Source organism: Delphinus delphis, chromosome 12, assembly GCF_949987515.2.
Source record: "Delphinus delphis chromosome 12, mDelDel1.2, whole genome shotgun sequence".
Taxonomy (NCBI): Eukaryota; Metazoa; Chordata; class Mammalia; order Artiodactyla; family Delphinidae; genus Delphinus; species Delphinus delphis.
In genome coordinates this window covers 38696082-38719368 of record NC_082694.2, presented here as the reverse complement: position 1 = coordinate 38719368, position 23287 = coordinate 38696082, and the positions used below count along the sequence as shown (strand labels likewise).

The window sequence follows — 23287 nt, the reverse complement described above, 5'->3', positions numbered from 1 at the left end:
CATATCCCCTCCCTCTTGCGTCTCCCTCCCACCCTCCCTATCCCACCCCTCTAGGTGGTCACAAAGCACTGAGCTGATCTCAGCGTTTTTGTTTTTAAAGTCCGTACATAAATGAGATCATATGATGTCTTTCTCTGACTTATTTCACTTAGTATAATGCCCTCAAGGTCCATCCATGTTACCATAAATGGCAAGATTTCATTCTTTTTTATGGCTGAATAGAATTCCATTGTATATAATATTTCACCATAGAACTGAAAGGACAAAAAAACAAATAATACAGTCAACTCTTGTTACTCATGGCAGCTGAGTTCTACAAAATTGCTGGAGTAAATTTACTCATGTTGAACCCTTGAATCTTAAATCCTAAAAATAACTTATCAGATTCTATTTTCTCTATTTTACAAAAGAGAAAATGAGCTTCAGAAGTGTTGAGGTGACTTTACTGAGGCTGCCCCAATACCATATGCTAGACTTGGGATTCATATCCCTCCAACCGGCCCAGAGCCAGAGCTTCTTGCCCTATACTGCACTGCCTCCTACCACTTCCTTCCTCTGGTCATTTCTGTAACCAGCACTAAAACAACGCAGAGCATCACCTTGTATGACTTCAGTTGGAAATGTGCATGTTAGGAGACTCATTTTTTACTGCTCTGTGCATTTCCACAAATGACCGTGAGGGCACCAAAAGTACTGATTTGGGGATCACAAATAAATTGCAGCAAATAGGCAAATTAATAAAAACAAAATCCACAGATGAGGATAAACTGAAGTTGGAGACTTCAATGCCCTACTTTTGATAATGGAATAGAACAAGTGTAGGTAAAAAAATCAACAAGGATATAGAAGACAAACAATATTACAAACTCATTAGACCTAAAAGACATCTACTGAACACTCCATACAACAGCTGAATAAAGTCTTCTTAAGCACATATGAATATTCTGTGGTACAGATCATATGCTAATCTATAAAACAAGACAAATAACCCAACTAAAAGCTAGGCAAAAAGTGAACAAACAATTCAGTGAAGAAGAAATAGAATGGCAAATAACCATATAAAAAGATGTTCAACATCCTTAGTAATTAGGCAAATGTAAATTAAAACCATAATGAGGGCTTCCCTGGTGGCGCAGTGGTTGAGAGTCTGTCTGCCGATGCAGGGGACACGGGTTCGTGCCCCGGTCTGGGAAGATCCCACATGCCGTGGAGCGGCTGGGCCCGTGAGCCATGGCTGCTGAGCCTGCGCGTCCGGAGCCTGTGCTCCGCAATGGGAGAGGCCACGGCAGTGAGAGGCCCGCGTACCGCAAAAAATAAATAAATAAATAATAATAATGAAATGCCACTTTATACCCACTATAATGGCTATAATCAAAAAGATAAAAACAAGTCCTGACAAGACTGGGGGAAAACTGGAACCCTCATACATTGCTAGTGGGAATATAAAATAATACAGAAATGCTGGAAAACATTTTGACAGTTTCTTTAAAAGTTAAACATAAAATGATCTTACAAACCAGTGATCGCATGCCTACGTATCTACCAAGAGAAATGAAAACATATGTCCACAAAAAGACTGTACACAAATGTTTAAAGCAGCATTATTCACACTAATCAAAAAGTAGAAACATTCAAATATCCATCAACTTTGGTAAAAGGATAAACAAAATGGGATATGGCTACATAATGTAATACTATTCAGCAATAAAAAGGAACAAAGTACTGATTCACACCACAACATGAATGAACCTCAAGAAAAACAGTATAAGTGAAAGGTGGCAATGGAAAAAAACACTGTCGTATGATTCCATTGATAGGAAATGCCAAAAAAGGGCAAATCTATAGAGACAAAGAAGGTTAGTGGGGCTGGGGATAAGAATGGGGATTGAAGGAATTCCCTGGCAGTCCAGCAGTTAAGACTGAGCTTCCACTGCAGGGGGCACAGGTTCGATCCCTGGGCAGGGAATTAAGATGCCACGTGCCATGTGGTTCGGCCCTGGGTTGGGGGTGGTGGGGAGAACGGGGATTGACTACAAATGGGCAAAAGGGACCTTTCTGAAGTGATGTAAATGTTCTAGAAATGTACTGTGATGATAGTTGCACAACTGTGTAAATTTTCTAAAATTCATTATAAAAACAGGTGAGTTTTATATGTATCTATATCTTAATAAAACTGCTTAAAAAGAGAGACCCAATTCACAGGCTTCAACAATATTTATCACTTTTTGTATTTGCTCCAATCTTTTCACACTGTACAGACCCTTCTCTTCCCAACTTAAACTGTCCTACCCACTATTCCTCAAAACTTTTACTCTCCTCCCTCTTAAGCATATCTTTAGTATGTATAAACCTTACACATTTTTGAATGGAATTCATTCTTTTCTCTATCCACAGCAACACAGAGACCTAACCTGGACATGTGGGGTTACTGCACGAGTGATTCCAGGATTTTTTTTTTTTTTGTCTTTTTGCAGGGATAGGGAGTGATTACTGCACTGGCAATTTTAAGATTCTCCTAGAGGCAGTCTGAAGGGGTTGGAGGGTGGGTACTGAGGGGTCAAATGGGAAATCCAGAGCTGTAGTTTTATATACACTGGACATAATCTATATAGTATCTTGACTGTGTGAAATAGCACTCCTAGTATGACCCATAATTTATAATGCTACTACCAATTCTAGGCCACACATTTTAAGGCACCACTGACAAAGAATGTTGCCAAGAGTGAATGACTTGTCTGGTGATAAATCTAAAAACCATAATATGTGAGGGAAAAAGCAGAGACATAGTCTCTGGTTTCCAAATTCAAGAAGGGCTGGGTTCAACTGAGATCAGCTCCATAGAGCAAAACTAAGATCAATGCATAAAAGTTACAGTAAAGCAAAAATATGACTCATTCATATAATTACAAATTTTCTAACACCTTAAGACTTTGTAACTCTGGGGAATTCCCTGGCGGTTCAGTGGTTAAGACTCCGCACTTTCACTGCCGAGGGCACGTGTTTGATCCCTGGTTGGAGAACTAAGATCCTGCAAGCCACACAGCGGCACAGAAAAAACAAACAAAAAACTATGTAACTCTGTTCAAGCAGAAAATATTACTACCGAGATTTAAAAAATGATTTCTATACTGGATGGACAACTAAATGGAATAAATATTGGAAAAAATAAATATTTCTAAGTACTTTAAAAAGCCCTAAGCTATAAAAACTACTTCTTTTCATACATGAGCATCATGAACTTGGTTTTTTCCCCAGAAAAATGTGTTAAATGAGATCCTTTCCTGCATCAAGTGTGGTTTCTGAAAACTATCTGTACCATACTCTTTACTATTAAATTCTCCTGTATAGTCTCCCTTTGCATTTTGTGAAAAATAACACGATATGTTTTTTTAAAAAGAGAAGTATTGCAATATATTCCTCTGAAAGCTTGTTAAAGACTGTACAGATGAAGCCACAAGGCAAAGAATTTCTAGTAAACACTTCAAATCTAATAAAGTCAATTACATTTACCATATAAACAGCTACACATTAAAATAGTACTTATGCATAAATTAATGCTCCTACTTACGTTTCTGTGTCTGATACCAATGATTCATTATTGCACACATCATTGAAGGTGTGAAGTTGATTCTATAAATAGAGAAAAGAAATTAAAGATTTTTTCCAAAATTATTCTTGCATATGTTAGCAATTGCCAACACAGTTTGATACATGTAGATCATAATCAATAACCAGATCAAAAGTATAAAATATAAGATAGGTAATCAGATATACATATATACTTCCCAATTAGTCTATTTCCTTTATCATTTTTAAACACTAATTCATTCCACAAGTAATACTTAGGCTTTATTCCACTAAGTATGCTAGAGAAAAAGCTGAACAAGGGAAAAACACAAAAATCTAATGCAAGGCAGCAAGTAACATGTCATTACAAACCGAATTTCGGGAAAGGATTCCTAGACATACACTTTTAAGATTTGATTTGGGAAACTGTCATTAAGTGTTTTCAACACTTACAAAGTCCGATACATGGGTAAAATCTAGGTCACAAAATTCAATACATGGGTACAATCTAGCTACTTCAGAATAACTACACTACAAAAACAGGCCCCAAATGTAAAGGAGTAAACCTAACGCAGACCTTGGTAAACCAGAGAAAATATATCCATTCTAAAAAATGCAGCTAACTACTTAGTTCTAGCAAATTGTTGTCATGCAAGAAGACAGACCCAAAGACACTAGGTCTTTCTACCCACCCCGCCCCTCCAGGAGAAGCCAATAATATGTATTTCTCCCTATTTAAAACAGTACTTGCTACTGTGCAAACCAAACATTTCTGTTAGTCAAATTTGGCCTATGGCCCAATAATCTGTGGCTTCTGCCTGGAAAATTAAGTAACTACTTATAATCTCCGACTCTTTTTCTCTCTGAAAACACTGCTTTCTAAATGCAAAAAACTGAACAGTTTAAAAAAAAAAAAAAGTGAAGGAAATCAAAAAGACCTAAGGTATAAAACCTTCTAAATCTAAGCCTCAGTCTCCTCGTATTTAAAATAGGAAAAAAGAGAACATATAGAAATTATTTGTAAGGGTCACACAAAGTAATGCATGTAAAGTACTCAGCACAATGCCTAGCATGGCATAAATACTAGGTATTTATGCCACTAGGTATATTGGCCACTAGCATGGCTCCATAAATACTAGGTATTATCATAATGATGATAGTCTGAGAGGACAAACAAAAAATTACCAAAAATAAAGCAAATACAGCTTACCGTTATCTGACTTAATCCAGCCAACCTCATAGTCAAAGTAGGTGACATAAAGTACTTAAATGCAAGATCTAGGCTTTCTTTATCAAAGCATAACGTCGTGTCCAATGGTTCTTTCACTGTGCTCCACATTAAGTCAGCCATGTTGCGAGCCGCACTCTGTCTTAACTCCTGATCAGAGAGCTTGCATAAATACCTGAAATGATACAGAAATACAGCATACACAAAAACTTGCAAACTATTTCTGAAGACCACTCAATAATTCAAAGGGGAAAGCAGGGAGGAAGAGGAAGGAAGGGAGGGACGAAGAGGGAGGGAGGAAGGCAGGGAGGAACTGCACAGAGCCAAGTCATTTAACATCGGATTCTGCACCTGCACCTCCAGTAGAGCTTTACTATTCTCTAGTACCTGTCATGTATACAGCTCCTGTTTTAGTAAATTTCAGTTGACTTCATATAAATAGTACATCTACTCCCCAACACAGCCAAAATTCTTCAAAATGTGTACATTTTAAACATCATTCTTTTTTGGCTTTCAAAAATCACAAGCCACTGGTTTTCCTCTCAGGCCCTGCCTATTCTATTTGGTTAGTCTCTCCTCCTGTACCCAACCTTTCAACATTATTGCTCCTCAGGGCTTGTAATGGATTGCAGAAAGGCCCCAAATTCCTCCCATCACTTTATATAGTAGTCTTTGCAATGTGACTTTACCACTCTTCCCAACAAATGTGTCATTTATTCCTCTACTTCCTTGCATCTGAGCTTTGCCATGAAGGTTCCTTTGCCCAGTGGGGTATTAAGAGATGTAACATAAGCAGAAGCTTAAAAAGCCTTTGAGCTTGCCCTCTCTTGCTGGGAACTCTTCCACCACTGAGAAAAGGACTCAGGATAGCCTGCTGGATGAGAGAGACACGGCTAATGCCCCAACTGACATCCAGCCAACTGCCAAGATACATATGAGCACCCTTCCCCACTCAAGACCAATCAGCCTGCCAACCAGAGGACAAATGACTGAGATTATCTATCACAGAGCACCCAGGCCCAGCCAAGTCAGCCCAGATCAGAAAAGCTAGCCAACCAGAGAACTGTGACAAATAATAAACGGCTGTTATTTTAAGCTACTGGTTTTGGGTGTTTTCTCACACAGCAAAAGCAAACTGATATAGCACTCCATCCTAGATTCACTTTTTTTTTTTTTGCGGTACGTGGGCCTCTCACTGTTGCGGCCTCTCCCGTCGTGGAGCACAGGCTCCGGACGCACAGCTCAGCGGCCATGGCTCACGGGCCCAGCCGCTCTGCGGCATGTGGGATCCTCCTGGACCGGGGCACGAACCCGTATCCCCTGCATCGGCAGGCGGACTCTCAACCACTGCGCCACCAGGGAAGCCCCACTTCTTTTTTTTTAATTTAGGCCGTGCCAGGTCTTAGTTGCGGCATGCGGGATCTTTGTTGCAGCATGTGGACTCAGTTGCGGCACGCATGTGGGATCTAGTTCCCTGACCAGGGATCAAACCCGGGCCCCCTGCATTGGGAGCACGGAGTTTTACCCGCTGGAACACCAGGGAAGTCCCCTAGATTCACTTCTATTTTCTTTCTACATTCTCTCCCCAGATGACCTCATTTATTCCCCTGAGGTTTTTTGGGTTGTTTTTTTGCGGTACGCGGCCCTCTCACTGTTGTGGCCTCTCCTATTGCGGAGCACAGGCTCCAGACGTGCAGACTCAGCGGCCATGGCTCACGAGCCCAGCCACTCCGCGGCATGTGGGATCTTCTCGGACCGGGCCATGAACCTGCATCCCCTGCATCGGCAGGCAGACTCTCAACCACTGCGCCACCAGGGAAGCCCACCCATGAGGTTTTTTAAAAATTTATTTATTTATTTTTGGCTGTGATGGGTCTTCATTGCTGCCCTCGTGCTTTCTCTAGTTGTGGCGAGTGGGGGCTACTCTTCTTTGCGGTGCGTGGGCTTCTCATTGCGGTGGCTTCTCTTGTTGCGGAGCATTGGCCCTAGGCATGTGGGCTTCAGTAGTTGCAGCATATGGGCTCAGTAGTTGTGGCACACAGGCTTAGCTGCTCTGCGGCATGTGGGATCTTCCCAGACCAGGGCTCAAACCCATCTCCCCTACATTGGCAGGTGGATTCTTAACCACTGTGCCACCAGGGAAGTCCTATTCTCATGGGTTTTTTTGTTGTTGTTGTTTAGTTTTTTTTGTGATACGCGGACTTCTCACCGTTGTGGCCTCTCCCATTGCGGAGCACAGGCTCTGGATGCACAGGCTCAGTGGCCATGGCTCATGGGCCCAGCCGCACCGCGGCATGTGGGATCTTCCTGGACCAGGGCACGAACCCGTGTCCCCTGCAACGGCAGGCGGACTCTCAACCACTGCGCCACCAGGGAAGCCCCTATTCCCATGGTTTTTAAGTGCTACCTTTATGCTGACAACTCCTAAATTAACGCTGTTGTTCTAAGTTACAGGCTTATATTCCCAATTTCCCCGTGCCACTTAAATGTCCCACAAGCATCTCAAAATTACGTCTTTAAATTCTCCCAGTCTTTCACATCTGTTAATGATACTCACAGCAAAAAGAGATATCAAAGGGAGGGCAGCTAAGTGTCTTCCACTATGCTACCCCTTTCCTTAAACTCCACAATCACCAACCTTATTGATTTCATTTTCAACTATATCCAGTCAATTTTCAAATCACCATAAACAATTCTTGTACAAGTAACCATCACTTCTTTCCAGGACTACTCCATTAACTTTTCAACTGGTCTCCTAGCTCCTCCTCCAACACTCCTGTAATTTATGAGCCACTTAAAGGCCAAAGTGATCTTTTAAAAACCATCACGAGGACTTCCCTGGTGGCGCAGTGGTTAAGAATCTGCCTGCCAATGCAGGGGACATGGGTTCGAGCCCTAGTCCGGGAAGATCCCACAAGCCACGGAGCAATTTAACCCGCATGTCACAACTACTGAGCATGTGCTCTAGAGCCTGCGAGCCACATCTACTGAGCCCGTGTGCCACAACTACTGAAGCCTGTTCACCTAGAGCCCGCGCTCTGCAACAAGAGAAGCCACCGCAATGAGAAGCCCATGCACCGCAATGAGGAGTAGCACCCACTCGCCACAACTAGAGAAAGCCCACGCGGAGCGACAAAGACTCAACGCAGCCAAAAATAAATAAATAAATAAATAAATTTTTTTGAAAAAGATTACAAATTAAGCAGCTTAAAATATTTTTTTTAAAAAAGCCATCATGATTCATCTGCTTAAAACCCTTCAATAGATCCCACTGCTAAAATTAAATCCAAGCTCCTTAAAAGGTCTTGAAGGTCCTGAATAATCTGCCCCTGTTTATATCCAACCTCATATCATAATCTTACCTCCTTATACACTATGCTCCACCAGTCTACTTCTAGTTTTTTTTTTTATATATATAAATGTCTTTATTTTTTTATTTTTGGCTGTGTTGAGTCTTCATTGCTACACACGGGCTTTCTCTAGTTGCGGTGAGTGGGGGATACTTTTCTTTGCGGTACGCAGGCTTCTCATTGTGGTGGCTTCTCTCGTTGCGGAGCACGGGCTCTAGGTTCATGGACTTCAGTAGTTGTGGCACATGGGCTTCAGTAGTTGTGACTTGCAGGCTCAGTAGTTGTGGCGCACAGGCTTAGTTGCTCCACGGCATGTGGAATCTTCCCGGACCAGGGCTCGAACCCGTGTCTCCTGCATTGGCAGGCATATTCTTAACCACTGTGCCACCAGGGAAGTCCCTACTTCTAAAATTTTAATATGTCATATTCTTTCCAACTTCAAAGCCTATGCCCTTATGTTCCTTCTACTTATCATCTGATTAGCAGATTCATGTTCCTCAGATGTCACCTTTCAGAAAGGCCTCATATTCTCTATCACCTTATCTTTACTTGCATAGGATTCATCACTATCTGATTCTTTTCCTGATACTTTCTCCAACAACCCGAACAGTAACCAGAAAATAGCAGGCACTCAAATCTTTGCAAATGAATAAAAATTATAAAGAACTCATAAATATTATCAAGAAATACAATCTTAGAACTCCAACAGTTTACACTCTAAGCCTAATAAATATGATAATATCTCTATCCTCCTCTTAGGTTTCCTTCTTAGGTTGGAACTTCCAGAACTCAAATATCACCCTTTTCCCAATGAGACCTTCTCTATACCATAGGTATAATTGTGACCCACTCTCTAGAACTCTCAACCCACCCTTGCCGCTATTTTTCTCTGTCATACTCATGACTTTCTAATGAACTGTATCATTTACTTATTGTGCACACAGACTGCACAAAAGGAGATATATTTTCTTCTCTGCTGTATCTCCAGTGCCTACAACATAATACTTAGTATACATTTGTTGACTGAATAAATACAGTGGAATATCATGCAACCACTGTTAATCTGTTTAATTCTTTATACTTACATAAAAAATATTCCAACATAAATTGCTTTAAAGTAAACATTAAATATAAACCTACATAGGTGCATTAAAAAATACATCAAATGGTCAAAAATTTTCTCTGGAGGATGTGAACACAAAGGACTTTCAAACTATATAATTATGTACTATGTTATGAATAGTTTAAACATTACTACACTGGGCTTCCCTGGTGGCGCAGTGGTTGAGAGTCCGCCTGCCAATGCAGGGGACGTGGGGTCGTGCCCCGGTCCGGGAGGATCCCACGTGCCGCCGAGTGGCTGGGCCCGTGGGCCATGGCCGCTGAGCCTGTGCTCCGCAATGGGAGAGGCCAGAACAGTGAGAGGCCCACGTACCGCAAAAAAAAAAAAAAAAAAAAAAAAACAACATTACTACACGGATAACCAGGGGAGAAAGATTTTATAAACTTACCTGATAACATATGTCCTAAAAGGGATAATGTGCTGCATGACAGCAGGGATATGTAGCCATATTCTAATCTATAAAGAAACATAAAAATGATATTAATGATTAATGAATATGTGAAATACATGTCTTTAATTAAAAACAAGAACATTTAGTATTTTCCTGCCTCTAAAAACTAAATGTATTTCATCTATTTTGAAAAGGATAAACTAAGAAATACGACTGCACACATATCAGGTAAGTAATTTAACCTATAAACAATTCTAATCCATATACCTAAAATCAGTCTGAAGAATTACTATCAGTTTCTTCCTGAAAAGGGAGAATCACCTATCCAAGTAACGTCTTACTACCTGCTACTCTATACCTCTTTGTATGGTAGCAACCCAAATACTATAGAACTAAATTATTTTTTTAATAAATCATCCTTCCTTCTAAAAAATATCAAATTACCTGATACCTGGTCACTTCAATATCCATCTAAGACAAATATATTTTATAGAGTCAAACACTGATCATCAACAACTATTTGTTTAATTAAGTTCTTACTGTAAGTATCCCAATCTAAGTTATAATGAAAGTTATAATAATCTGTTCACTTAATTTTTTCTACATAATATTCCAGCCCATTTCTAAATCTAATATGCTCATATTAGTTTTATTCTCATAAATCGCAGTTTAAATATCATATAAGAAAAAAATCCTAAGCAAATCATCAAACAAGAAACTACAATACTAAGCCTTAACACATGCAAATAATACAAATTGAAAACAAATTTGTAAATACAGACTGCATGGCTTCACTTTAATCTATGAAACATAAGTCCTATAGCAAATACAATACTAACGGTGAAATGCTAAAACTCTTCCCTCTGAGACTAGGAACAAGACAAGAATACCTTTAATTCAACTTAAACTGAAGGTCCTAGACAGTGCAACAGACAAGAAACCGAATAAAAGGCATAAGACTAAAAAGGAAGAATTAAAATCAATATTACTCTGAGATGATGTGATTATGTAAGTAAGAAATCCAAAATAATTTTCAGATAAACCTTTTTGGAATTAACTAGTTTAGCAAGATTGCTGCTTAGAAAGTTAATATAAGTAAATGAATTAATATACACACATATATACATACATACACATACTATATTACATATATATAATACATGTATACACGTCTTACATACCAGAAAAAAATAATAAATAAAATTTTCAAAAATATTCTCTTTACAACAGCATCAAAAAGTATCATGCGCCTAGAAATTGTCTAACAAAGATATATAACATCTCCACATAAACACAGAAAATTATGAGACAAATCTTAAAGCATGTAAATAAAAACACATTTACCATATTTATACATTAGAAGACTCAATATTGCAGAGACACAGTTCTCCGCAAATTGATCTACAGATTCAATGCAACCCAGAAAGGTTTATACGTGGAACTTTAGGCACTGATTCCAAATGCAAAAGTCCAAGAAGAGACAAAACACTCTTTAAGAATGACAGGGAGTAGAGATATAATGCATGGTGACTATACTTAATAAAATGGTTTGGCATATTTGAAAGTGCTAATAGTTCTTAAAAGTTCTTATAAAAAAAAATTTGTTAACTATGAATGGCGTCAGACGTTAACTAGACTTCCTGTGGTAATCATTTTGTAACTATATAAATATTGAATCAACTGAAACTAATGTTATATGTCAGTTACATCTTAATAAATTTTTTAAAAAAACGACAGGGAGGTAGAACTTGCTTTACCAGATAGCAAGACTTCTTATAAAGCAGCAGAAATTAAGATGGTATGCAAAACAGCACAAGACTAATCAAATAGACTAATGGAATATACTAGAAACCCCAGACCCATGCACAAGAAGACAAATAAAGATACCTGATTTATGACAAAATGATACTTCAGAACAAATAGGAAAGGACTGTCTTTGCTATAAATAGCGACAGGTCCAGTGTCTGTCTATATAGAAAAGAAAATGAATCCTGATCCCTCACACACCACACACAAAAGTCAATTCCAACTGAACTATAGATCAAAATGTGAAAGTAACATAATAAAAATTCCAGAACATAGAAAAATATCTTCATAAGGAAGATTTTTTATCCATTAATGAAAACATTAACCATAAAGAAAAAAATTTTTTATAAATTATACACCATTAAGTTTGGTTAGAAAATAACTCTTAATGAAATCAAAACGACACCTCACACCAGTCAGAATAGCCATCATCAGAAAGTCCAGAAATAATAAATACTAGAGGATTTGGAGAAAAGGGAATCCTCCTACACTATTGGTGGGAATGTAAATTGGTAAAGCCCTATGGAAAACAGTCTGGAGATTCCTTTAAAAACTAAAAATAGAGGTACCATATGATCCACTCCTGGGCATATATTCTGAAAAGACAAAAACCCTAATTCAAAAAGGTACATGCACCCCCCAATGTTCACAGCACAATAGCCAAGACATAAAAGCAACCTAAATGTCCCTCGACAGATGAAGGGATAAAGAAGATGTGGTATACATACACAATAGAATATTACCTAGCCATTAAAAAAAAAAAAAGAAATCCTTCCATTTGCAGCAACGTGGATGGACCTAGAGATTTGCATATTAAGTAAAGTAAGTTAGGCAGAGAAAGACAAATTCTATAAGATATCATTTATAAATGGAATCTAAAAAAATAATACACATCAACTTCTGTACAAAACAGGAAACAAACTTATGGTTACCAAAGGGAAAGGGGGAGAGGGAAGGATAAATTGGGAGTATGGGATTAATAGATATGCACTACTACATATAAAATAAACAACAAGGATTTACTGTATAGCACATGGAACTATATTCAGTATCTTGTACTAACCTATAATGAAAAAGAATCTGGGGCTTCCCTGGTGGCACAGTGGTTAAGAATCCGCCTGCCAATGCAGGGGACACGGGTTCAAGCCCTGGTCCAGGAAGATCCCACATGCAGTGGAGCAACTAAGTCTGTGCGCCACAACTACTGAGCCGGCACTCTGGAGCCTGTGTGCCACAACTACTGAAGCCTGTGTGCCTAGAGCCCATGCTCCGCGACAAGAGAAGCACCACAACAAGAGAAGCACCGCCACGAGAAGCCTGCACACTGCAGTGAAGAGTAGCCCCACTCACCGCAACTAGAGAAATTCGCATGCAGCAATGAAGACCCAACACAACCAAAAATATAAATAAATTTTATTTAAAAAAAAAAAGAATCTGAAGCTGTACACCTGAAACTAACACAGTACTGTAAATCAACTATAGTTAAGTTAAAAGTAACTCTTAAAAGACACAAGAGAATTAAAAGCAAAACCAGAGTTGAAGAAGATATTAGCAATACATAAATGTCAGGCAGAAGACTTGTAACCAAAACATATAAGGAATCTCCACACATTTGTAAGGAAAAGGCAAACAATTTGATTTTTAAAACAGATTAAAAAAACTTGAACTGGGGTTCCCTGGTGGCGCAGTGGTTGAGAGTCCGCCTGCCAATGCAGGGGACACGGGTTCGTGCCCCGGTCCGGGAAGATCCCACATGCCGCAGAGCGGCTGGGTCCGTGAGCCATGGCCGCTGAGCCTGCGCGTCCAGAGCCTGTGCTCCGCAACAGGAGAGGCCACAAACAGTGAGAGGCCCACGTACCGCAAAAAAAAAACGAACTGACACTTCTCGAAAAATATTGAAATGGCTAATATGCCGACGAAATGGTGCTCAATCTCTTTAGTCATTTAAAAACACAAAAGCAGACCACAAGGAGATACTACTATTAGTTCATCATGAATCTCTAAGAGTTAGAATACTAGGTGTCTGCAATGATATGGAGCAATGGGAACTCTCATTCCTGGTAAGAGTGTAAATTAATACAATCACTTCAGAAAATCTTAGCATTAACGTGTAAAACTGAATATATGTATACCCTGTGATAAAGAAATTGCACTACTATATATATATGAAAATAATGTACACATGCACTAAAAGACATGTAAGAGAATGCTGACACCACATTAATCCATCACCAGTAAAACAGATCAATGTTGGTATATTTTTAAAGGAGTATTATACAACAATCAAAATGAGCAACTCGAACTACATGCAATATAAATCTCAATGTTAAACAAAAGTAGCCATACATGAAAGAATGCATTGTATGTGATTCTACTTATACAGTTAGCAAGAGACAAAACTAAATCACAGTATTTAGGGATATAAGCTTAAGTAATAAAACAAAGAAAAGCAAGAAATAAAAGTATGAATTGTGTTCACCTTTAAGGGCAAAGAGATGGGATAGTGACTTAGAGGAATCATAAAGGAGGCTTCTGGGGAATTGACAATGATTTGTTTCTTGACATGGGTAGTGGTTAAATGGGATATTCACTTTGATAAGTCACTGAGCCATACCTTATCATTCTGTTCACTTTTCTATATGTTTATTTCAAATTTTTTTAAAAGGTTCACAGATTCAATTATATATAAGATACATTAGAACGGATGAAAATGAAAATAGATACAGTGATACCTTTTATTTGGGGATAAACAAATATGCCAACGAACAAAAATTTAAATAAAAATGACAAGGGAAAAAATGTCAACATTGGAAAGAAATTTTTAATAGAAAGAAGAGCTACCATTTACTGAACCCTTAATATTTCCATTGTGATAGATGAAAAAAGTGAGGCTTATAGACATAATGTAATCAAAATTAGATATTACATCAATAAAAAAAATTTAAAAACAAAAAAACAAAAAAATTAGATAGTACATAACAGAACTACAATTCAAGCCCAAGATTATTTCTCTGTAAAATCTACATTCTTTAATCTACTATGAGGTATACCATTACAAGAATCAAATTCCATATGCTATTAATCACATAGGTCCTTTTTCTTTCCTTACTGTAAGTTTTGAGCTTCCCCCTCTTTGTGATAACAGAGCTCTAGTAGCCCTTCTAAGTACTTGTTAAAAATCTCAGGAATAGGAAAAAATATTGTCTGATCCCCTTATAACTGCAGAAATGTAGGCAGTATTCTGCATCACAAAGCTAGTTTTGACAAAATGAAAACTTCACTGAACTGTCAGCGAACTCTCCTGATTAGTGTGAAAATATATGAAAATGTATAATCCCAGCCTAACTTCTGATATTAAATAGTCCTTGTTAGTGTTTTTTGTAAAGTAGTCTTAGGAAACTGACAGTTCGGAAATTGTTATTGTGTCTTCTGTTGTGTTACTACAAGTTTGCATGTCTGATAACATCTCTTAGGTAATAATTTGTCATATCTGTTTTGTAAAGCATATATTCATGAGGTTTATTAAGGCTCATTTGTACTTTTCCATTCATATTAATAAAATAAATCCCATGACTCTTAAATTCTTTATGCAAAGTCCTTAGGCTTTGTTATTTTGTAATTAATAAAAGGTGTCATGTCTGAGATGACTAACTCAGGCATCTTTGCTGAGGCTGAGGCAGGATACATACTATGAGCTATAACCACCATGCATCTCAGTGGGGAAACTTCTATGAGGACTCTACATTCTACTTCTGTAAGCTGTGCTAAATATTGGTTAACTGCTTTTGCTGAAAACCTACAGACCAATACAAAATAAGAAAACTACATATATAAAGATTTTGTTGTTATTTCCCTGAGGTGGCAGTCATTATTACTAAGAATAGATCCTTATAAGAGTGGAGTAATACTTGTGCAAAACTGAGAACTCTCCTAACAGTGTTAGTTTAGAAATGCTAAAGCAAACTTCTGAGACTGAAATAAGTGTATGGGCCTAAGCGTATTATCAGATTTGAACCTTAACTGATCAAAGTAAGAGTTTTCCTTCTTTGCTGATAACTCAGACTCAAGGCAAAGTGAGTTTTCCTGTGCTGCAAGCTAAAGTTCTAGGAGATAACACCACCTTCCTCATTTAGAGTGAGGGAATGACCCTAGAAAACAAACAGAATGGCTTGGTTCCCAGGAACTGATATAAACATGTTTTCTTCTGAATGTGTGATTTATTATAATCAAGTGTGGGAGAAACAGGTACTCAATAAGGTCAGGCCTTATCTACCTTACCATAAAAGTAGTTTATAATTCGTAGAATTTTTTGCTTTTCAAGAAAAGGATTGCCCTAAAATTCAATAATTTTTTCATTATTTGAATGTAGGAGTTTTTGTTCCTGTATGAAAGCCCATGGAAAATCAGGGATTCCCAAATAAGGGACCTTCAGCCTTACTGAAGCTGAAACAACATGGCTAAACAAGCTGCCTATTTCTCAAGAAAAGAAATGAGACATACAGAAACGACCAGGGTTTATCATTTACAATGATCCACTAAAGGAAACTACTCTGCTCTAGATCAACTTGTATGTGACTAGAAAAGTCTGAAATTTAAAGGCCTTAAAGTTTCTCAAAATGCAAAAAGGATGTCTATTTCAATTGTTTAAAGTGGCTGCTAAGTGTTTTCATATAAACTTCAGGCAGAGTGGTCAAAACTCCAAAAAAAGGTCAGAAATCATGCCAACACTTATATTGCTTTAAATGTCACCAGTCCCTTAAGAAAAACTCCAGACTCTGAAAAAAATAAAGTACAGGGTCTGCAGACAACTTAATTACAAAAAGAATTATAATTTAAGCTCTTAATTTGCACCAAAGTATTAACTGTATTTTTAAAAATTAGAAGAAAGCAAAATCAAAAAATATTTTTTTATGAGGAAAAGATGCCAAATGAGAGTTACCCAATCAAGATATAAAACCTTTGGTTAAAAAGTACATTATGTTATACTCTCAGGAAAAAAACAAACATAGATTATAGTATCCAAACAATTACATTATTAATTTAAACAGTATGACTAATTTTAACTTTGGTTTAATAGTCTCAGTTGAGTTACAAGATAAAGTTATGCAAATTGACAACAGCCCACCAATTAGCAGTCACAAAAAGGCTGAAGAGAAAAATGAAACAGAATCCAAACCTCCAAACAGAATCCAAAGTAAAGGATTACTTTTCAAGAGATAGCAATAAGTTACCTGTAACAAGGCTTCCACAATAGACTTTTAACACCAAGATTTAGTAAAATTAATTCAAGAAATACATTTTAATTCAGGTTAATATTCCTGATTAAGGAAAACTGTTGATAAATTATTTTTTGAACTTTGGATTTCAAACTCAGTTATTTACCCTCTCTAAATTTATGACAATTTAAAACTAAAATGTCAACACAGGATTTAAGTTCACTCAAAAGTCTGTATTTTATTCTTTCTCCCAAAGGAAGCCAAACTGAATAAAACTTTCTTTCAAACAAATAAAGTCAATCAGACTAACAGAATCAGGTTAAGTGTTAATAACAGCTAAAATAAATAGCAGCACCAGTCACTAAGGGCTTACTATGTATCAGGTGCTATTAATAAGAGCTTAAAATCTTAAAACCTCACAACAATCTTTTTTAAGGTAGATCACCATATTTATCATTCCCATTCTACGAATTAAAAAATTGAGGCTCAGGTTCAGAATTCAAATGCAATTGTGACTCCAAAGTGTATATTCTTAACCTACCATGCTACACTGCCATTACATGTAGCATGTTCAAGCTGTCAGAAACCAAGGAATTTGGGGACTAAAAATGACCTTGATACAAATTAATTATTTCAAATATGGAAACATGGAGTTCCAGATACTCAATAAATTTGAGTGAAGCCAGTGTCCTCTCCAGTGTTATTTCTACACTGGAAACGAGGAAACAAAGTTATTTTGTTCAGTCTTTTTTCACCCTGTATTTTATATACACACTTGAAGTATTTCACAGTAGTTATTACTTAAGGTAACTCAGTTAATACAAGAATTCAGGCTTTGGTAAAGTTAGATTTAAGTATTGCTTCACTATTTTTTTAAATGATGACCAGAATAGAAGATTATTTTAGGTTAGATTTTAATACACAGGTGGTAAAATGTATTTCTTCTCTCTGCTTCCACACATATTGTGCTTCACAGCAGCTGACATTCACAACATTTGAAAGAATTATCTTCTTTACAAAGGCAAAAAGAAATGTTAGTTCTTCACTTGCAATATACAGGGAAGTCAGACACACTGTAGTAGTGCCCTAGGCTAGGCTAACCATCATTTAAGTAACCAAAAACTCTAAAATTTCCCAGTACAAAATCCCTGACTAAAGAGGTAGATGGCTAAATTTATCTAGTTAACTTAAATTCATTAATTTTTTTTTTTTTTTTGGTTGTGCCGTGCAGCTTGCAGGATCTTAGTTCCCCAACCAGGGATTGAACCTGGGCCACAGCAGTGAAAGCACCAAGTCCTAACCGCTGATACAAATTCCAATTTATTATAACAAAGACATTTTAAAAAAGATTTCTGTACTCGATTTTTTCAAAGTATAATCCAGAAGAAAAGAAAAACAAGATTGTACATGTAAATCACTCATAATCTGGCTTTTCTGAACATAAAAATTCATGTTATTAAAATACTAGACTTTGATCTCAAGATTAAAACCAATTCCAAACAATACTTACATTAGATACAACTGTAATAAATGCATGTGCTATAAGAAATGGCAAAGTTTCAGGAGTTCCATATTCAAAGCAGTCCTTCATGAGAGAAAGGCCATTTTTCCCACAAAACAAACATACATAACGAAGCAAATGCAATGGTACTTCTACATCCTGAAGAAAAAAGAAAATCTATTATTTTAAAACTTATCAGGAACAATTTTTATTTTATTACCAGTACTGGAAAGATACTGGTCAGGCATAAACTCAAAAAGACTTACATGAAAAAGTAAAATTTTCCATAAACCTAAGAATGAAAAAAGATAAACACTTACATTCATATCACAGAATGCCCCTAATATGTTGCTTTCTTGGGTTGATATATCCTGATTTAAAAAAAAAAAAGAAAAAAAGGTAAATACAATTACATCACACTACTACATGACAATCTTTAAAAACTACGATTTTTTAAAGATTGATTTTATAAAAACTCACCGATTGTACAATTGCTTCTCATCATCAACAGCAGTATTCCTAACTGAAGCTAATATGATTCAGTTCTAAAGTATACTTTAACTCTTCTCCAAAGAAATCTTTCTATACTATATGCTACACATTATTTTGCCTTCTTAAACAAAAACCTTTCCTTAAATAATTGGGGTAATTTTTGAACACATTTTAAACTTAGTTAAGTGGTTTTGAAACTGTACTCGGGAAATCTCTAGAGGTATACTCAAAAGTTCCACAACGTGCTTTCCATACGTAAGATTTAAACTACCTAAAAGCATACTCATCCACTGTTGGTGTGAATATAAGCTGGTATGACCTTGTTGGAGGATAATTTGGCAGTTACCTATCAACATTTAAAATGTACCTTCCCTTTGACCCAGCAAATCAACTTCTGGTTATTTATCCTAAACAACTAGTAAAAGTAGTGCTGGAAAATGTATGTATAATGATGCTCACTGAAACTATTTATAACATTTCAAAATTAGAAACAACTTCAGTATCCATCAATAGGCTGGCTAAATAAAATGGTGACATAACCATCTAGGGTCTTACGCAGCCTTCAAAAATAATACGGTGAAATGGCATGAGGGATTATCTTTTTGGGATGATGAAAATGTTCTCAAATTGAAATGTGGTAATGGTTGCACGGCTCTATAAATTTATGAAAATAATATATACTTTAAGCAAGTGATTTTTATGGTATGTAAAGTATACCTTTAAAATGCTGTTAAAAATAAGGTGAATCAAAAAATAAATAAGGTGAATTCCACATGCACAGGCATATAAAGATAATATCCTGTATTTGTTAAAAATAGAATTTATGAACATGATCTAATTTTCATAAATTTTTAAATGTCTGAAAATATCTGAACTAATTTCATAACAATTTTTTTTGACGAGAGAATGGAGAAAAAGGAGAGATTCAAGGCCTTTTATTTTAAACTCTATATTTTGTATAGTCTATGCTTTTTTAGTCATATTGAAAGTGTTACTTTTATAATCAGAAGGTTAGATACTTTCAGCTGAAAAGTTAGCTGCCAAAGGAACCCATTCATTCTTTGCTGTTACCTGTTTTACATAAAGTTTGACTGCTGAAATAAAGTTTGAAAACAACTGATTGAGAGCATACATAAAACTCTCAGAACATTTCAGAATAATCAAAAACTGTCCTAAGAGAGGTCAAAACACTTGTCAAATTAAGTGTAATAAACCTCCTTAAATGTATTCTCAAGCCTCTACTACCAGGGCCACAGTTAAAGTTTTAAGTTATTCTTAGCAAACCTTTTGTCTTCAAAAAATCCAGAATATAAGAACTCCTGTGGTATTACTAAATACGATTCATGGACCAGATGAACCATGCTGAAATATCAAATTGGAGTCAAGATTTCTACTGCCTAACATGAACACAGCTAGAAATTCTCCTAACAGAATTCTATTCTGATGTGCAAAATGTTACTCATGGACTTGGTTGTATCTATTTTAGCTACTCAGAAGATCTGTTTTACCATTTCATATTTCTACTCTGGATACATGAAGCCACTACCCTAAGGTGTTATTATAATCTCATTTTAAGTAGTATGCAAAGAAGTGAACATAGATCTGTTGGTAACAATACTAGGAGCAACACTAGGAAGTCTTGATAAAAGCTGAACCTTCTCTCAAAAGCTCTCATTATAGAGGATCCCTGAAAAGGTGTTAAGAAACCTATCAAGAATTTTTTAAGTTTTTGTTTTTTTCCCCAAAACCTCACATTTATTACATAAGATGATGCCACTCTCTTTCTAGAACTAAACAGAGGAATATGCCTACTACTTTAAAAGATACTCTAAAACAAAGAGAAATAAAGGAGTAACTAGAAAGTAATTCTATATCTAATTAAGCAAATGCTGCTCTATGATCTAACCACAAAGAATTGAAGGCTAGAAGATTAGGAATAAAATATTTGCATAAAAAAGTCATTGATGTTGGAATTAGATAGTAGTGATGGTTACTTATTAAAGTGTATACTTTAAAAGAGTAAATTTAAAACATTTAATTTTCTTTAAAAAGGGCGAATTAAAAGTCAGTAGAAAGTGGCAAGAAAAAAAAACAGCCTAGATTCAGAAACTTGGACAATAAAACAACAATATATGTATTTAATCTGCCAGAGCATATTATACCTACCTTTAACAGAAGGGCAAAGATCTCTCTTCTCTCTACAATTTTTATACTCATCTCGCTCTAAGAAAAATACTTAACACTAGAGCAATACCTCATTTGATAGAATTACCTATATTATTCAGGATTAGGAAAAGAATGCCACTGGCCTCCACAAAACTTTTAATGTGAATTAATATTATGTATTTTAAATTACTACATCTTTAAAAATATTTTCAACTTCAACAGGAGGGAAAGAAGGATGGAGGGAGGAAGGGAGGAGGAGAGGCTTCAAGTTCCCATCTTAATTCACTATTGGCAATGGATTACAATAGTTAGTGATTAGTCTGAAACATTTGAGAAACAATGCAGTAGAATTAAGACCTGAATTCTAGAACTCTCTGAGCAATATGCTATGCAAATGTGATCAAAACTTTTAACCTTTGTAAGTCAGTTTCCTCTTACATGAAATAAGGATACTGACTAAGTTTCTAAAGTCACAGGTGTCAAAACACTAACACAGGAGTACTGAATCTTCTCCTAGAGTCTTGGTCAATTTGTGCCTCTTAAAAAAAATAAATAAAACCAAAAGTAAAAGGTCTTATCAGGAAAGGATGCATATAACAGTATGAAGGGAAGACTGGATGGACTACCTCCTTATAAAAAGGTGGAATTAAACATCTCTATAGTAAACTCTATAGCACTGCATAATAAATATTAGTTTTCTTAAGATATCTGTGTGTATGTATATAGACACATACACATAATTTTATAATATATATGTATGCTACACCAAGGATTTTTTTTGTTTTGGGAGGTTTTTTTTGCGGTACACGGGCCTCTCACTGCTGTGGCCTCTCCCGCTGCGGAGCACAGGCTCCGGATGCGCAGGCTCAGCGGCCATGGCTCACAGGCCCAGTCGCTCCGCGGCACGTGGGATCCTCCCAAACCGGGGCACGAACCCGTGTCCCCTGCATCGGCAGGCGGACCCCCAACCACTGAGCCACCAGGGAAGCCCTACATCAAGGTTTTGATCGGAGACCCTTTGAAACAGCTGGCCCTTAACATATTTAATAACATGGCCAAAGGACAGAAACTAGAAATTTTAGAGTATTTATAACATCTCATTACTAAGATATTAGAAACTTGGGAAACAGCTCTTATGAACAGAATATTAAAGAAGCACATATAAATTCTGTATAAGGAGATTAGAATTCTGTATAAGAATACAGAATTCTGTATAAGGAGACTCCTACTTTATTATATCCAAGAGTGGTTTTTATTAGAATTTTACCTAAAGTTATGAAGCCACTGCTTTCAACCAAGTAGTCACATGGAATGATCCTAAAGAAGAGTAACAATGGGGCATTTTATTCCACAAGGAGAAGTACAGGGGAGTGTGACTATGCCTACATTTGGAGATTATCATATTTGAAAATCATTTTTAAAAAACTGATGAGGAAATTGATTTTGAGAGCAAAATGGCAGATTTAGTATTGCTGTAACTCTACCAACAGATTTTTAACTGGAGAAAAAATATTTCTAAGACACTCTGCATGAATTTTACATATCTACATCCCTAACCAAACTATTTTTAGCATCTTTCAATTATCAATTTAAGGCATTAAAAACACTATTTGTGTGGTGTTCTTAAGATTAAATTTTACAGCTTTGCACAAATGGATCCCCTTTTTGTTGAAAAAGGATTCCAAGATGACATTTTTTAGAATGATTAATAAATATCTGATGTCATATAAGAGATTTATTAAAAGGTTTCTACATGGGAAGATAATAGGCTAAAAATTCTAGAAGACAGAGCACAGTCTGATTTAAAATATTCTTATGGAGAATTCCAATAGGGAAAACACCCACCTCCTAGGCTATGTTTTTAAATAGTCTCAATTCAATGTGAAAATATTTCCAGTAAAGGACAACTTTTTTTCCAGATGAAGAAGGAAGTTTAGAGAAGTCAGAATGGAGGTTATAGAAAAAATAAGCTGGAGAAAATAGACAGCCTTAAAAAAACAAAAAGCATATGGTAGATTTGTTAATGGCCACAACTCTACCCATTCCTGGATGCACGAAAAACAGAATGTACTTAAAAGTTTAAAATGAAACTTTACCTCTCCTCCTATCCAGAGATGGAGTCTACTTCACACCCCTTTGATCTGAGCTGCCCTTGTGAATTGCTTCAACCAACAGGGATGTGGTAAAGTTGATACTGTGTAGTTTCAAAGGCTGGACCTTTATAAGAGGCCTTACAGCTTTCCAGTTTTGCCTTCCTGGATCAATGCTAAGACTACAATGTAAGGAAGATAGTCTACCCTAGTAGAGAGGCCATGTAGAGAAAAATCCAAGGAGCCCTAAAGAGCAGCCAGCACTATCAGATGTGTGAATGAGACCATCTTGGACTTTCAAACCCATCCAACTCCCAAAATAAATGCAAGTGCCTAAGTAAGGCCATACAAAACCAG

The 23287-nt window shown here is 36.6% G+C and overlaps 1 protein-coding gene across 5 annotated transcripts in view; it reads right to left on the bottom strand.

Moving 5' to 3' along the window:
- Positions 1 to 23287, bottom strand: part of USP34 (ubiquitin specific peptidase 34) — a 231082-nt gene that overhangs the window by 161184 nt on the left and 46611 nt on the right. For all 5 annotated transcript variants that reach the window (XM_060026527.1, XM_060026530.1, XM_060026531.1 and 2 more), the window contains exons 4-8: positions 18503 to 18553; positions 18192 to 18341; positions 9657 to 9724; positions 4778 to 4970; positions 3569 to 3630 (exon numbers count right to left, since the gene is read on the bottom strand). In XM_060026527.1, the coding sequence (XP_059882510.1) occupies positions 3569 to 3630; positions 4778 to 4970; positions 9657 to 9724; positions 18192 to 18341; positions 18503 to 18553 (524 nt within the window). The remainder of the gene's footprint in view (positions 1 to 3568; positions 3631 to 4777; positions 4971 to 9656; positions 9725 to 18191; positions 18342 to 18502; positions 18554 to 23287) is intronic.